The sequence below is a fragment of the Rhinopithecus bieti genome, unplaced genomic scaffold, assembly GCF_001698545.2.
Source record: "Rhinopithecus bieti isolate Rb0 unplaced genomic scaffold, ASM169854v2 scaffold_76035, whole genome shotgun sequence".
NCBI classification, from domain to species: domain Eukaryota; kingdom Metazoa; phylum Chordata; class Mammalia; order Primates; family Cercopithecidae; genus Rhinopithecus; species Rhinopithecus bieti.
The window spans coordinates 223,077-240,737 of NW_016828193.1; the positions used below are offsets into that span (position 1 = coordinate 223,077).

The window sequence follows — 17,661 nt, forward strand, 5'->3', positions numbered from 1 at the left end:
GTGCTGGAGAGGATGTGGAGAAATAGGAACACTTTTACACTGTTGGTGGGACTGTAAACTAGTTCAACCATTGTGGAAGACAGTGTGGCAATTCCTCAAGGATCTAGAACTAGAAATACCATTTGACCCAGCCATCCCATTACTGGGCATACACCCAAAGGATTATAAATCATGCTGCTATAAACACACATGCACACGTATATTTATTGTGGCACTATTCACAATAGCAAAGACTTGGAACCAACCCAAATGTCCATCAATGATAGACTGGATTAAGAAAATGTGGCACATATACACCATGGAATACTATAAAAAGGATGAATTCATTTCCTTTGTAGGGACATAGATGAAGCTAGAAATCATCATTCTGAGCAAACTATCACAAGGACAGAAAACCAAACACTGCATGTTCTCACTCATAGGTGGGAACTGAACAATGAGAACACTTGGACACAGGGTGGGGAACATCACACACTGGGGCCTGTCATGGGGTGTGGGGAGTGGGGAAGGATAGCATTAGGAGATATACCTAATGTAAATGATGAATTAACAGGTACAGCACACCAACATGGCACATGTATACATATGTAACAAACGTGCACGTTGTGCACATGTACCCTAGAACCTAAAGTATGATAATAATAATAATAATAAAGTAAACATTAAAAGTACTTAAATAGAAAAGAAACTAGTATAATGTAAACACTTGATACATGGCAGCCATTATTGTATTAGTAAGGGGGCAGGGAAATAATCCAGAATTATATTATATTAGGTATTGTTATGGCAAAGTATTTGAAGCATGGATTTTTGGCTAAGTTTGAGTCCTGGCTCATGGATGTATATGGTTGGCCTTGGCAATGCTCAGGTTCTTATCTGTAAAATGGGAATGACAATAGTATCCACTACACATCGTTGTTAGGAAGATTATATGTAATATTCCATATAAAACTCTTAGCATAATGTTGGGCCTATTATAAAGATAATAAATATTTCTTACTTTATTCAGTATTATTAATTTTAGAATAAATTTGATTTCAAGGAACAAAGGGCCTACATGTGGTTCCAATTTTACTGTAGGTATTAACAAGCTTTGTGACACAGAATAGATGATTTCAATTGCTCACAGCATTGTTTCTCTTTAAAAAAATAGTTACAATCCTATCTGCTCCTATAACTTTAGAATCAATTGCAAAAGTTAATGGAGCCTTTAAGAATGAAAACTTTAGCAATAATCCCAGGGGAGGAAAGGTGGACTCTGCAGCTGATAAAGCTCTTATATGTAAGTATTCAGAGTGGAACTTTCTGCGGGCTTGCTCCTGAAATAGATACAGGCTCATAGTCCCTTATCCAAAACTTTGGAGCCAGATGTATTTAGAAACTCAGAATTTTCTGGTTGCAGAAAGACAACATGGTGCCTGCCATTTTATTATGCAATATCTCCAGTGACATCTGAGAAAGTACCCTGTAATCAAACACATTAATGTTTTTATATTAGAAAATATTAATTCACAAGTATTAGGTAGACTTTAAGAAGCCATCATTAAATACATGCCATTCCAGGTCAGATATTGCTGCACAAATGGGTTCAAGTCAGATCAGGTTTTCCCATCAAGTAGGTTTTGAAAAAACTTTGCATTTTCTGTGCTTTTTTGTATTTTGAAGTTGTATTGAGCATTTGAGGATCTGTCCAGCCATCCCGTATACTTTTGTGATTTTCTTTCCCATATATTTTCGGAAAGTTCACTTCTTTGGTACATGGTTCTGAAATGAGAAGATTATATTTAACAGTAATGATGAAACAGCCATTTTAGTGCCAGACATTTGAGGCTGCAAAATCATACACTAAAAGTACTTGGGGAAACTATTTTTGAATTTTAAAAAATAATTGGTGGAATGAGGTTTATGGTTATTTTTGTTGTTGTTCTTCTCCTATAGAAAAAAGAGCCTGTGGATTTCTCAGTCAAATCTCAAGTGGATAGAGAATTTCAGTTCTTTGACCACAATCTGATGGAATCCATTAAAATGGGTGATCCCAAAGTTCATGAATTCCTTAGGGTACTTGCTCTCTGCCACACTGTAATGTCAGAAGAGAATAGTGCAGGTAAGTGAAAAATATGTCTGAATTGTGAGCCTTGTTTTTTTTTTTTTAAATTGAAACTGATATTAAATTTGAAGGATTTACAAATTAAGCATTTGAGCAGTGAGCTTTGTTTTTTGTTTTTGTTTTTGAACACAGAAATTGATGTTAAATTTGAAGGATTTTCAAGTTAAAGATAGGACATAGTTTATATCTCATATGTTTTGAAAAAATATGGAGAGATTTAAATGAAAAAGAAAAGAAATAAGGACAATGGAAAAGTGAAGACCCAAATATGCTAGTCCAGGGATGACATCATTCTTACGATTGAGCACCACATTTGACCATGAGCTTCTGGGTAGCCAGGACAAATAGCGAAATACAGTTGAGTCACACATCTCTCATTATTAGTATGCATTTCTAATAGATGCAGATGACCTTCAGGCATATGCTTAGAATGGATTTTCCCAGTAACAGAGATAAATTGACCTTGATATTAGAATAGTCTTCTTTAGGCTCCAATATGAGAAAGTCCTCACACTTGTGAGGTGGTTGTTTGGAACTCAGGGTTCATAGGATAGAACAAAACCAGCTTGGCCACTTAACATTTTGAAGCTGTGAGACAGGTAGGTAATGGTATAGTGAACTGGCTTCTTGCCCTAGTTGAACCTAATCTATTCCATTTACATGTGTTCCTCAGCCCACTAATTCTTCCTACAAGGTCTTTGGTTCTTTCTCAAATCTGTTTAATTTTAAATCTCAATTTTATTTCTTGAAATCTGTTAAATATATTGCATGTGCTGTTTCTGATACTTCCAATATCCAATTTTTTTCAGATCTTATTCTGCATTGTTTCTGTTGATTCTTAGGCTTTCCTTGTTGTTGTTTTATACTTTTCACTGTGAGCTGACCATTTTACTTTGAACTTAATTTATATAAAGTGTTTGGGTTCAGTCGGTTCCTCCAGAAAGGATTTACAATTGCTTCGATGTTCTAATGTAGGAAAATTTTAAACTAAAGTTTCAACTTGATTTCTTTTAGGCCACCTGGATATTGTGAATTCAGAATGCAAATTTAAATGAGAGTCAGTGTTTGATCATAAATTCTCGGCAGATATTTTTTTCCCTTCCAATTATAAGGAAGACTCTAGTTAGGCAAGTTTTATTCCAAGCCCTCTTCAAGGGGGGCATGGGTATCCAGTTTACCCTTATATTGAGAGCAGTCTTTGGGGTACTCAATTTTGAGAGGCCATCTTTCATTGAACTCTCACCTTAGACAGGTACTGGGCTATGCCTTTTTAAATTAAAGCCCAGAGACATTGAAAACCAATGATCAAGTTCTCCTGGTTCAGAAAAACGCTCTCAAGGCAAATGCTGGCTAATGTGCTTCTTTAATCCCATAAGTGTTCTTTTTCGCAGTCTCTCAACTGAACAGTTCTTACTTTCTTGCAAGTTCATGAATGTATTTAAGAATATTAAAATGCGGCCAGGCGCGGTGGCTCAAGCTTGTAATCCCAGCACTTTGGGAGGCCGAGGCGGGCGGATCATGAGGTCAGGAGATCGAGACCATCCTGGCTAACACGGTGAAACCCCGTCTCTACTAAAAAAATACAAAAAACTAGCCGGGCGAGGTGGCAGGCGCCTGTAGTCCCAGCTACTTGGGAGGCTGAGGCAGGAGAATGGCGGGAACCCGGGAGGCAGAGCTTGCAGTGAGCCGAGATCGTGCCACTGCACTCCAGCCTGGGCGACACAGCGAGAATATTAAAATGCTTTTATAGTTGTTTGTAGCAGATGAAGTTGGTCCTGACACCCAGTTCACCATGTTACCAGAAGTAGAACATACTATGTTATTTCATGGGTAGATCAAGTAATTGCTTTAAGTTTTTTTCCTTTTGTGAATTTCAAAAATTCATTCATGTCTGTTGTATCAAGTGAAACAATACAATACAAAAATTTATAAATGTGAAGCTAATGGTAGCTTCCCTGAACTCCAGTCTCACCCCTACAGAGGTAACCAGTGGTAACATCTGGTGTGTATCATTTCACCCTTTCCTCTGGCTCATAAATATATACATATATTCAAGAATATATCCATATATTTAGGTGATTTGTTTCTTTTTAACAAAAAGAAATCATAGTATAGCCATTAATATGCAACTTGTTTACTTAACAGTTGATTTTGGACGTGACTATAAATCAGGAAATATGGGTCTATCTCTGCCTAATTAATAGTTTTTAAACATTAAACTAATTAAATTTCAAATTAATTTTTACATATAAATATAATTTTATATAAGGGCTTTGTATATGCTGTTTTATAAACTCTATATATGTATATATACATATAACTTATTTTACTCTTTTTATCTCCTCTCCCCTCTTACGCCCACTCCAACTATACATAATATCAGGTAACAAGTATTAGCACCCTTGATTTCTTACATTTCAAGGGATTTCTTGTATGAATTCTCATAAAATGGTCATTAGTGGCAGACTGAAGTAGAATTTGGAGTATCTCTCCATCACTCTTTAGCTATGTGATCTCATCAAACTCATGTAACCTCTTTCAGTCATAGATTCCACTAGTACAAAATGGAAAGAATAATTTTAATAATCTCTACCTCAAAGGCTGCCCCGAGGATTATGAGTTAATATATATTAAAATGTTTCAGTTTATGAAACATTCATGGCACATCTCTAGTCACAGAAAATACAAGAAACTGAGCACAGTGAAGAGGCAGACTCGGAAATGGATGTTTTCCTATAAGATGACAAGGGCTACAGCAGTGATATGCATAGAGTCCTATGGTGTCCCAGAGGACAGATACCTGATTGAGCTGTTGGTAAGTAGAAAAGGTCTGAGGACAGGAAAGATTTTTAGACCTGGTGCTTGAGTTGGGTGTTAAATAATGAGTTGGAGTTGGCATTGGGACTCTATGAATGTTAGCTATTATTGTCAGTATTGACATATTTGTTTCTTTACCTTTTAGGAGAGCTGATTTACCAAGTTCAGTCACCTGATGAAGGGGCTCTAGTGACTGCTGCTAGAAATTTTGGGTTCATTTTTAAATCCCGGACCCCAGAGACCATAACAATAGAAGAACTGGGAACACTGGTTACTTATCAATTACTTGCCTTTTGGATTTTAACAACACCAGAAAAAGGATGTCTGTCATAGGTATGGTTGGTGGCTGAGATTATTTTTGATCTTTTCATACTGTTTTGGTTATGCTTTTCCAGGATTATGTCACTTTTGGCTACATGCTGAGGTTTTTGACAGTTTTGAAATTATGTATAAACTCTTGTGTTGCTCAACCTAGCCTCAATATTGCAGTGATATATAACTAACATTTAACAAGTGCTCATTATGTGCCCAGTACTGTTCTGAATGCCCTATATGAGTACGTACAATATATCAATAAAAATATAAAAAATTTAAAAAAAACCCACAAAAGTGCTGTCCATGAATTAATTTATTTAATTGTCCCAGCAATCCTAATAAGGTAGGAACTTGTATTTATACCCATTAACAGATAATGAAACTAAGATACATTGTATTTATACCCATTAACAGATAATGAAACTAAGACACAGAAAGTTTGAGTAACTTGCCCAGGTTCACATAGATGGAAGTAGAATAGCTGAGATTCAGACCTAGGAAGTCTGACTGCGTAGCCCATTCGCTTGTCCACTACATAATACTGGCTCAGGATGAGTTTCTAAATTGCTTGGCACATGATAGTTGTTGTGAACATCGTCATCAGACTCCTCATTATCATTCATTTTCTCTGTCCACCTCCATTGCTGGAGAGGACCACCTAATATTGTATTTCGCACCACAACAAATCTGGGCTTTCCTGACTCAATGCTGATTCTTAGTGCTGTGTCAATGTCTCTCTCATTCATATTTAGTGCCTTTTTCCATTTTCACAATAGATACTGTAAACCTTGGCTATTTCCTCAAGTTCTCAACACTGCTACCATCTTCTTTACTCTTGAAAGCTAAATTAATCTCCTATTTCTCTAAGAAAATAAAGGCCCGCAGGAATGCACAGCATTAACTCTTTTCCCCATCCTCCCCACTCATCCTCAAGCTAGATCTTTAATAATTTACTCTCCTGCATCAGAAAACAATTGTTCTTCCTCCTTTTCAAAGCCGAAAGTTTTTCCAGTCCCATTCCTTATCCCTCCTTGCTTGCTCCCTTCTTGCTTGTGCCTTCAGTTTTTCAATTACTGGATCCTTCCTTCAGCCCACAACTGTATTATCCTCCTATTTCCTTAAAGATATTGCTCATATTCTGGTGTCCACTGACTTTGCCACCATATTTTTCTGCTTTCCATCACAGATTAATTTCTCAGGTCAGTTTTTGCTTCTTGCCTTTCTTAGTCTTTTCATCCCATTAGGGTTAAGTTTCTGCTTCCACTACTCAAGAAGAAATGCTTTCTCAGAGGTTTCCATTCACCTTGTAACTTCTCAGTCCAATGGCTTTTCCTTATTAATCTGTTCATCTATCTATTTTTTAAAACAGTAGTATTTGAGACTGTTGGCCCTGTTTTCTTGACACTCCTGTTTTGGTCTCTGTAAACTTTCTGGCTCCTGATTCTCTTCTTGTCCCATTGTTTTCTTTCTCAAGCTCCTTTGCTGACTACTCTCCTTCATTCCATTCTTCAATATTGATGTCCTTTTCTCTTTTTAGTTCCTGTGTTCTTCTTGGATGATCTTGACCGCATACATGGTGGTAGCTATTGCTTATATTCTGTGACCTTCTTATACAGCTTTTTAGCTTCAATCTCTTGCTAGAGTCCAAACACACATTTTCAGCCTTCTGTTATGTCTTGTCACTGGATTGTATTATAGTTACCTAAAGTTTTATGTCAAATATGGAACCCTCTTTTTCACAAGTATAGTTCTTTCTATAATCTGTATTAAAATTCATGGTTACCTCTCATTGTATGCCTGTCCATGAACTTTATCATCAATTCTTTTATTGAATTGTTGCAGCTGCCTGTGACCTGCATGTACCATTTAAGACAAGAGGAGACTAAACACAAAGATTTTAAGTAACTTGCCAAAGATTGCCACACAGCTGTAACACAACTTGTCGCACAGTTGGGTAAGAGGCAGATCAAATAAATATGTGAACCCAGGTTTTCCAAAGTTTGGTCTTTTAAGCCCTATTTTAGCTCATTCACTTTTTTCCATAGCTTTTGTGCCCCTAGGCTAATGGTTCTCAAACTTTAGCTCCCATCAGCATCACCAGGAGGGCTTGTTACAACACAGACTGCTGGGCCCCAGCCTCTAGTTTCTGATTTAGCTGGTCTGAGGTGGGCCTACCAATTTGCATTTCTAACAAGCTTGTAGGTGATACTGATGCCACTGGTCAGGGAACCACAGTTTGGGGACCACTTCTCTAGACTAATAGATCCTCAAATACATTATTTTCCCCAGAGATGTTTGAGACATTTCTGTAACCCATCTCCTTCTCTTCCACTCTCAGGCCTTAACATCTCTAGAGTACTCTGTTGTCACCCTGTTTCTAAGTCTCTCCTCAGAGGCATCAGAATAATATTTATTAAAATAGCCTCATAAACCCCTTTTTAATAGTAAAAGCTTTTTGTCCTTTTTTCCTAATTCCCAGTGTCCTGCCTTAGTTAAGGTTCTTGCCACGGCTTGCTTATATTATTGTAATATCTTCAAAATTATTCGCTTTAAAAATAATCCTCTATGCTGTTACCAGGGTATTCTTTCTAAAACATAGGCCTGATTTTACTACCCCTACTTAAAAAGCATAGGTGGCTTCCCAAACCTTAAAAGAAAAGTCATTAGTATGATGTGCAAAATTATTTGCAATCTGATATCAACCTACTTTTCTTCTATTTTCCAAAACTTTGAGCTCGACTAGACCTCACCATCCCTGGATTCGTTGTTGCTGTTACACCCTTTGGACATGCTGTTCCCCGATCTTGAATATTCCTTTCCCCCACTTCTCTTCTTGGAAATGTTCCCTACTACTCATCTGGTAATGTCCAATGCAAATGTTACCCATTTTTCAATTCTTTTTGTCTTCTCCAAATGACCACGTTCCTCTGTGTTCCCCAGAATGCCTTGTTTATAACACCAGTGTGATATTAGTTCCATGACACTCACAACTATCCCAGTCATTAAACTGTGCTACCTGAAGCAAGTGCTATACCTTAGTCTTCCTAAACTGCCCAAGGCCAAGTACAGAGCTTGGCACATGATAGGTTTTCTATAAATGTTTGTGAAATACTACTCAACCCAACACTTTGTAACTTATGAATATCCTACTCATTGTATTTAATCAATTTCTCACTATGTAAAAAGTATATATACATGACAGTAGGATTTTTGGTCTCTAACTACTAGAAACTAGCCTTGAAAGATGGTCTCAGCAGGTAAAAACCAAACAACATCTGAGAATGTTTATTTTTATTTTTTTGACAACAGGGAAGTCCAGTGCCTGTTGGTGATGACCAGTGCCGCTGATGAGCACACATGCCGTTCTAGGTGATGGCTTAATGTTGTCTCAGCAGGAGCTAGCTTCTATTTGTAGCCTCAGGGGAGGTGTTATTGATGTTGGTTTGTCCCAGAGTTGGTTTCTTTTTGCTCTGAGGGTGTTGACAAAAACCTAAAATTGCTACACAGGGAGATGTTTGGCTTTTCCTCAGCATTGGTCACCATTACAGGCTGTGGAGAAATCACAGCCTAACCGCAAACATCAGATGTTTGCCTTAATGGATCCCATATGAGGAAAGGTAGTGCTCTACCACAGAATGCATGAAGATTTGCTGGATTTATTTTTATTCTGTTTGGTTTTTAATCGGGAGGAATTTTAAAGGGACTCTGAAAGGGCAGAAAAGTCTTGGCATGATAACAAGGCCAAAAACAATCCTCGTCTCATGATCATCACGTGGGTTGGTCTGCAGGAACAACACCCTGATGCGAAGGCTGAGGCATTGCTGCTGTTACTGCTGATCCTTCCCTTTCTCCTCCTCCTCCTTCTGCTTCCTTGTTTTTTGGGTGGGAGCCATTATTCACTAAATCATCAATGTATAATTTCAATACCAGTAGTCCTTTCATTCTGAAGAAAGAGCCCTGATTTAAGTCAGAAGTATCTACATAAAAATTGATTTCTATAAAGGATTTTTTTCCAGAGAGAACAGAATCTGCTATATTAGTAAAAAATATAAATGAAAATATAAAATAAAAAATACAAATAGTTTTGGAAGGACCAATTCTACTAATTCTGTAAATAGAAATACAGAGATAAAATTCAGAGATAGCTATTCACAGGAACAAGTGACAGATAACCATTAAAGAAGAATAAATTACAAGAAGCTTCTTGGAAGGCTCTTACAAGATCTTATAGATAAAAGTTGCTCAAATCTAAACTTTTTCGAGATTATCAAAGTATACATCACACTGTCATGTGACAGGCATTTCTCTGTGTAGATGTATGAACAGCTGCGATGTGGCAAAATAGAATTATTTACCACCCTTCACAGTGCTGCTGTTGCAATTAACTGGAAGCCATTTGTGACATTTTTCTTTCCTTTATGTCACAAAGGCATAGCTTCTGCTTTTGATAAATTGTGCACAATGTTGGTTCATCTTAATTAAGTAAATATTGATTTAAGTGCCCCCTGTGTTCCAGGGCCTTCAGGCTAAGGGAGAATGTGAAAAATTGGAAGGTAGTTCTATGTGGCTGCATCCAAGAGAACATGGTGAAACAGATTGGATAGCCCAGCTCTTAATAAGCTCTATATGCCTTGTCAAGGAGTCCAAACTTCATAGAAGGGAGAGGGAAGCTATTGCAGCATCCTAGCAGCAGCATGAAGATAACTGTAGCTGGAATATATGGAAGAGTCTGGAAGGAAGCAGACCTGGAATGGGTAAAACCAGTTAGGTTAAGGTGATTTTCTAGGCAAGAGAGAAGTGGCAGAGAGAAATCCATGGCTTCCCTTAGATGTGTGGTTGGTGGAGAGAGAACTGTGAGTGATGCCAGATTTCTGGTTTTGGAGACTGAGTGGATGGTGAAGCTGATCACTGAGACTGGGGATATAAGAGGAGTAGCTAATTATTGGAGGAGGGTAATATGTCTAGTATGAGTTTAGTGTGCCTGGGCATATCCAAGAGATGTTCAATTGGTGGTCGGATGTGCAGGTCAGAATGGAGTGCTAGAGATGGATTGGACAGGATGTACACATTTGAAAATAGCCTGGTGGTGGAACCTGAAGCCATAGAAATGAATGCAGTTGCCCAGGGACAGTATGAAGGATGGGAAGATGAAAAAAGACCCCGAGTAAATCTCTGAAGAACACTAATGTTTAAATGGAAAGCATCGGGAGAAGATTTTATAACCTAAAAACTGTAATACTTTTCCAAGTTCTGGCCATATGTTATTTTGACCATTTAAAACTATGTTCTTTTTAGTTTATTTAAGAAATACTAACTTCTGAAATGACTTAGATTTAATTAACTTTGAACAGAAATGACCAGAAGACTTGGAAGGAAAGAGATATAAAACTTGCTGCTAAGGCAAATGTTTAATGAGTAAACTTAAGCAGGATTCCATGAAATTGGATTTACACAAAATCAAATTTAAAGGGACAAATACTAGGTTAAGAGAAAGTATCAGGGATGGAAAGCATTTATTGAATCAGAAAATTGTACAGCTGTAAAGAACCTTTGAAGTTAGATTGTTTAAACATCTCCTTTTTACATGTAGAAACTGAGATATGGCAATGGTAAGGGATTTACACAAATCACAATCAGTCTGTGATTCTTCCAGACCAGTGACTCTAAATGTGTGGTCCAGGGAACCTTAGGGAACTTTGTGAGTTTTTTGGAGGATGCACAAGGACAAAAGTATTTTCATTATAATATGACTATTATTTGTCTTTTCATTCTTTTCTCATGAGTATACCATGGAGTTTTGCAGAAGCCACATGACATGTGATGTCACAACAGAATGAATGCAGAAACAGATATGGGAATCCAACCCTCTTTTATTAAACTAGATGTTACAAAGATCGGTAATCATGTAAAATAATGCCAATCTCCAAACTAATTTTTTTTGGAAAATATAGTTTTTTTGTAGAAATGTTATATATATGTTAGATTTATAATAATAATTATAGTAACTAGTGTTATAAAACTTGATACAATAAAATTTCTCATTTTTAATTTCTAATATGGATATTGATAGATAAAACTCACTAAAAAACTTTTAGAATCCTCACTCAGCATTGAAGAATTATAAAGAAGGTCCTGAGACCATGAGTTAGAGAACTAATGTCCTAGTCTAGAATACAAAATACAGGCAAATGTGGATTATTCATCTTTTGCCTTTATACCTCTGGTGATGGAAGGGAGAAAATATAAGGGAAATTATTAAATTGGATTATTATACAAGAAAATCAAGAGAAAGTCTTTCCCAGGATTAAGTTTTCCCCCCTGGTTTAACAATTAGATACATTGCATATGTTTTTCTCTCTCTTTTTCCCCAATGTAGGGGATTAGAGCTAGAGTACAAGAAAACCCAAATGAGTCCTGGCACTTAGGCAAATTAACAAAGGCTCTTAAAACAGAAGACAAGGCCTAGACAAGGCCCAGTCCTAAAAAGTTTCTCGGGTACATTATAGATCTATGCAAGCCGGGAGGAAACTAGAATAGATAAGTGTTGACTAGGGGTAGAGGGGAGGGTAACATTGTATTTTGGTTTTTATATTTTTTTAAACTAAGCTCTAAATTTTGCATGTCATTTTCTATGGCATTACATTAATAGTAATTAATAGTAAACATTTATGTTAACCTTTTTTGAGGCATCCTTTTCGTAGAGAAAAGGGATATTTGAGTAGAAAGCATGTAATGATCATTGACTCAACCGATGAAGCCTATGAGGGTAAGAGTATTCAGATCATGAAGTTGTGATAAAGGCAGTTGTCTTAAGTCGTAGGCAGTTCTGGGAAGAAATACACAGCCACGCCATTCATTCGTTCAATGAATAATTATTAACTGGCTACTATGTGTAAAGCTGTACACCTAAACCTACAAAGTTAGGCCAAGTGTTCTGTGGTTTGAAAGAAAGGTTTGTCTAACAGCAATATGCTGGGAGTTGTGGGTGGGAATGGAGTTGAGGGTAGCCTAGGAAGGGCTGTCAGTCTCAAGCCTGTGGGGCAGGTTAAAAACACAGTACTACTGATATAGACTTCCAGTGGGAATGAGGTGGAGACTTTATTTTTAAAAGCCCCTCTGTGAAGTGTGTTTTCAGCGAGAATTTGTGACCCAACAATGAACCACCAATAATTAATGGACTTTTCCAGAGTAAAAGGGATGAAGAAATATGTCAGCAAGGGCCAAGAAAAAATGTATAAACCATGACTTTGAATGGCTAGAATTGCATATGGAGATGATTTGGCATAACGCTGATATTGATTTGAACAGCAGGTCTTGAATTTCACACTAGGAGACGGGCAAATAAAGCTCTCAATTCTGCTCAATATGGAGATGAAGACTTAATTTAGATGTATCAACCCTTCAGAAATAGTAAGCAAGGAAAACAGGAAGGTCATATGCTTCAGAATAAAAACACTTGTTTCTGAATTTGGGAAATCAAAGATTCCAGTAGATGGAGCATTTCTAAGTTAATAAATGAGAATAAAGCCAAGTGACTTAGGTATTGACCTAACCAAAGGCACTGAGTGTCTTACTACTGGCTAAAACATTATGCCCATTTACAAACTGCCAGGGTGGAGGTCTGGGAGAGTCTAATTTTGATGTATGCTATTGATTATAATCTGCTTTTCCAAACTTTTTTCTTTTCAGTTCGCAACCCAGAAGGACAGATAAAGCTTTATTCCAAAGGAGCAGATACTATTCTGTTTGAAAAACTTCATCCTTCCAATGAAGTCCTTCTGTCTTTGACGTCAGACCACCTCAGTGTAAGTGCCTCCGTCTTAAGGTTAGCACAATGGCCCTTTTGCCATCTCCTATGGTTAGGTCCTGTTTAAAAAAATAGCAGCTAAATGATTTGACTACAGAAATAGAAAGCATCTGGAGAGTGGTTCCACAGGAAGCTGTGCCAATGATTGTCTGGAAATTGGCACAAGGACCCCCGCTTTCTGCCCTGTTGGAAGTCCAGTCAGTCTCACTACAGGTGGTGGAACACACAGCAACTGAGCAGTAGCCACAGAATGTGGGCATCTGGGGAACCTGCTGTAACTCCCCTGCAGCTTCATGTGGCTCCTCTTGGAAGACTGGACTAGTTCTGGTAAGAGGAGCCAGAGAGCTCCTTTTCCTTGGGTTCTGATGTGTTTGGTAACAATGGAATATCTTATGATTACTCCCAGGGAAAGTTTAGGGTTGTGTTTAGATTATGAGAGGAAAATAGTCTCTGGTGCACACTTTCTCCTCTAAGGGTCTTTTTATTCAGGTCGTAAATCGTGATGAGTCCCTTATGTGCCCTCAGACACCAAATTTGTGTATTCTGAGACCAGCATAATTTCTTTACAAAAGCTTTCTGAAAGAAGTAAGAGTGATTTTTGGCACTTTTCTGTTAAATGCCAAAAAGTAAGGGAATGTGAATTAATATGAGCATTACTTGTTTTAAACCTGAGATTCACGTGTGTCTCTAATATTTGTCTGTGGTTTCATTTAAGGCCATCTGGTCAAAACTCGCATTTTCTCATTGGTTTCTTTCCTTTAAGACATTATTGAGTATTCATGTTCTTTGTCAGACCCTATATTTAATACAAAACATTCCCTGAATCTTTAAAAAGCAAATAAACAAATAAAATAAAAAAATCCTCTGCTTTACTTTAAATTTAAAAAATGATGGTTTAGTAATATTGGTTACAAACATAGCTATTGTTTTTGTCTTTCCAATAGAGAATTCTTGATTTTCTTTTAATCTTTTCCAGGAGGCCAGCATGGTCTTTTAAATTTTTTTTAATGAAAACAACACTGGAATCATAAGTATCTGACTTTTTGCCATTACTCAAACACCAAGGCCCTGGGTTTTCATATATTCTCCTTTGATACTAGACTATAGGAAGCCTAATTTGGTCTTTTTACATTTCTCTGCAAAATAATTTTTTTTCAGGTAATATAAATTTAACTTGCTGTTTGCTTCATTCAGTTTATTCATTTTGACTTCATTTTGACTTCATTATTCATTTTGATTCTGAGGTCCTAGATGTTTATTTAATTACTGATTTTGAGTTGTTTAATGATAGGAAAAGACCTTAATCAAAGGCTCATTTAGGATTGAATTTGTGTTTCATGCACTAATTAAATAACTCAAATCATCTGTTTCCTTTTGTAATGTCATCTTATTGTTCATTCACTCTTGTGCAGAACAGAGAGGAAGGCAGTGGTAATGCCCAGTGGGGTTGCAAGTTAAAGGCAAAAAAAGGGTTTGTGTGAATTAAGAGGACAAAAGATCATTACAGGACAGTAACTAGATTTTCAGATCAGTAGGGGATCCATTGGTGGTCTTGAAAGGCAGGGCTTGCAAAATGTGATTCCAATATCCAAAGTGCTACCAATTGCCTACTAAATAAATTTGGATAATTTTTCTCAAGATCTGTTTGGGGTAAACCATCTCATTGCAGTATGTATTGACTTTTCTATTTACCTAATTACAGTATGTCACGGTTTAACCTACGCCTGGTTATAAACCTATATGTGTACCATAAGCCAAAACACCACAGAGGAGACATACTCAATGGCAATGCCCAAAGGAGCAGAAATGGCCATAAAAATGCTTTACTTGCAGTGTAGAGGCCCATAAAATGACCACTGGAAGCACAAGCGGAATGGCAGTTTTTGAGCATTTCCCCCAAAGCAATCTACGTATGTTTCTAGTTACCATGGCTGTGTGAGACACTTAGCAACTACCAGTCTCCTCTATTTCTTTTCCCCTACTGTTAGGATAAAGCACCAAAGGTGTTGTTTGAGATTGTCAGGATACAGGACAAAGGAAGAGTGTGGTTCCCCTATCAGTTTGACTAATTTAGGACTAAGTTCACAGAATATAGCTTCTAAAAAATAACACTATTTTTTGCACTAAGATGACTTGATGATGGTGTCTTTAGAATTCCAAACAATTTGTTATTATTAAGATAAAACTTTAATATAGCAAAAAATAAAAAGTTTCACAGAGGAGTCTAGAATGAAAAGTGAAGGTCAGCCTCGGTATTTAGTCCTGCTTCCCAGAAGCAACCACTTATATTAGCTTTTCTTCCTTTCTCTCCCCTTTTGCTCTAGAAGTGATGGTTATAACCTTAAGTAATATGCTTAAACTTCTAATATCTGACTATTTAACATCTATTTATTTATTTATTATTTACTTTTAGCTTTTTATTATGAAAATTTTCAAGCATATACAAAAGTAGGACTCAGTTAATTTTAGGCATAGGCATATCACTAGGGGGAATGTGACAAGACTTTGGTGGGATGTCATGTTGTGGTTCCTGGGGAGAGCCTCCTGCCTTTGATTTGAGAACTATGGCTTATCCAAGGGTCCTTTCCTCTTCACTGAAAGCTGAGGTCCATAAAACACACCGGGTCCCTCTCATGGCCAGAAATGCTTCCTTCTGTAAAGGACAAATTGGAAACAAATATGTATTGCCATAAATGAGTATCTCAAGTCATGGGTGTCATTGATCACCTCTCAACTAGGATACTTCAGCGGGCTTTTCAACTGTCTTTAGGGGGAAGTCTTGCTCCCCTGCATGTTTTAACCTCATAGAAATAAAATGGAAAATACATACATTATCTCCCATTTCTGAGGAGACAAAACAGTTGAGAGTAAGGATAGCCAAGCAGTGTTCTTAGGACAAAATGAATTTGAGTGGAACATTTCTTACCAATTATTTTTGTTGTTGTTATTTCTGTGCTTATTGTTTCTTTGATGGTTCATGAGTCTATGTCCTCTCTGGCAGGAATTTGCAGGGGAAGGCCTTCGGACCTTGGCCATCGCATACAGAGACCTGGATGACAAGTACTTTAAAGAGTGGCATAAGATGCTTGAAGATGCAAATGCTGCCACCGAAGAGAGGGATGAACGAATAGCTGGGTTGTATGAAGAAATTGAAAGAGATTTGATGGTATGAGTTTAGAAGCATGATGATTTGTGTTTCCAGGAAAGATAGTATGTGTTTAGAGATTTAGCATAGGAATAAGCTTCTTGCACACAGCAGATGTTTCTCTTTCAATTACCGAATCATGCTTTATATGTTGGCTTTGAGTTTTCCACGTATGGTCCTAGAGAGCCTAGAATTGTATTTCTATTAGCAGTAGCTTAAGCAATTGGAAGCTTCCCAAGAGTAGAAGATAGTAGGCTCCCTATTCTTTGTCAACCTCTGATGTGTCCTTGATGTTATGGGATTTTTATTTTTCTCCTTGTTTTATGACCCACCTTTTGAGAGCAGAGAAATTTGCTGTGAAGAATGGGGCCACAGCTCTAAACCATCCTAGGCCATGAGATTCTGATGATATCTGTGCTATCCAGAGCACGGTCTATTCTAAAAACCACTCTTACCTGAAGCCCCAGTGGTCAGGAGCTCACCCACTGTGAGGTACTAGAGAGTATGCTTTATTCGTCTTTCGATGAAAAATCGTGCAGGAACCTTCACTTTAGTTTATGGCGTCTGCTGGTTTGTTAATGTAGAAGAATGACTAGACTTTTTGTGATCAGCTTCCTGGCTATGGAATGAAGGCTATTCCTTGGACCCCTCTGCTGTTGACATAAGTGGGGAAGCAGCTGGGGAGTTCTTAAGTCCAAATGGCTTCTTACTGCTCATGCTAACATGCTATCTGAACATATCAGCCCCTTCAGGTAAATAATAACTCCCAGAATCTCTGCTGTTAAGTTGGCTTGATTTGGGAGCTTCCTTTTGGAGTCCTTCCCAACCCACTTTCGCACAAAATAGGTTGCCTGCTATATCAAAGTATCATAATTTCTGTCTTCAATTCATATTCTTTGGCCTCCAGACTCTGTGAGTGAAATCCGTAGATGTTATAGATGTTGTTTGCATGCATTAACATAAGTTTTTCTCTGTTTTTCAATAAAGCTACTAGGTGCCACTGCTGTAGAAGATAAGTTACAAGAGGGTGTTATTGAAACAGTTGCAAGTTTATCACTAGCCAATATTAAGATCTGGGTCCTAACAGGAGACAAACAAGGTAACTTGAAAATGGATGATGATGGTATTTTGAAAATGGGGAGATGACTTATATCACAAAATTTTAATTAACCAGAAAGGTTAATTAATTAAACATTCATCCCATCTGCCACATAGGAAAGACTTGAAATAGAGAAAAGAAAGTTAATGTATTGCAAGAATCTATTTTAAAACAAACCAAACTAACAAAATGCCTTCCATAGTATAAGCTGGGTCAGCTGAGTTTCAGTCCAATTGCCTCTTGAATATGGTCGTTATACCTAGAGGCAACAATGGTATTAAGAATGTTTAACAGTTGGTTTATATGAACACTGTCCCCAGTCAGGACAGATATTGGCACAGAACTGAAGCAGGATATTGGAGACCTTGAGT

At 37.3% G+C, this 17,661-nt stretch overlaps 1 protein-coding gene across 1 annotated transcript in view; it reads left to right on the top strand.

Moving 5' to 3' along the window:
- Positions 1-17,661, top strand: part of LOC108523656 (probable phospholipid-transporting ATPase IM) — a 261,994-nt gene that overhangs the window by 181,263 nt on the left and 63,070 nt on the right. The window contains 6 exon segments of the mRNA XM_017864379.1: positions 1,939-2,104; positions 5,070-5,216; positions 5,219-5,257; positions 12,929-13,044; positions 16,048-16,212; positions 17,179-17,290. Coding sequence (XP_017719868.1) covers positions 1,939-2,104; positions 5,070-5,216; positions 5,219-5,257; positions 12,929-13,044; positions 16,048-16,212; positions 17,179-17,290 — 745 coding nt within the window.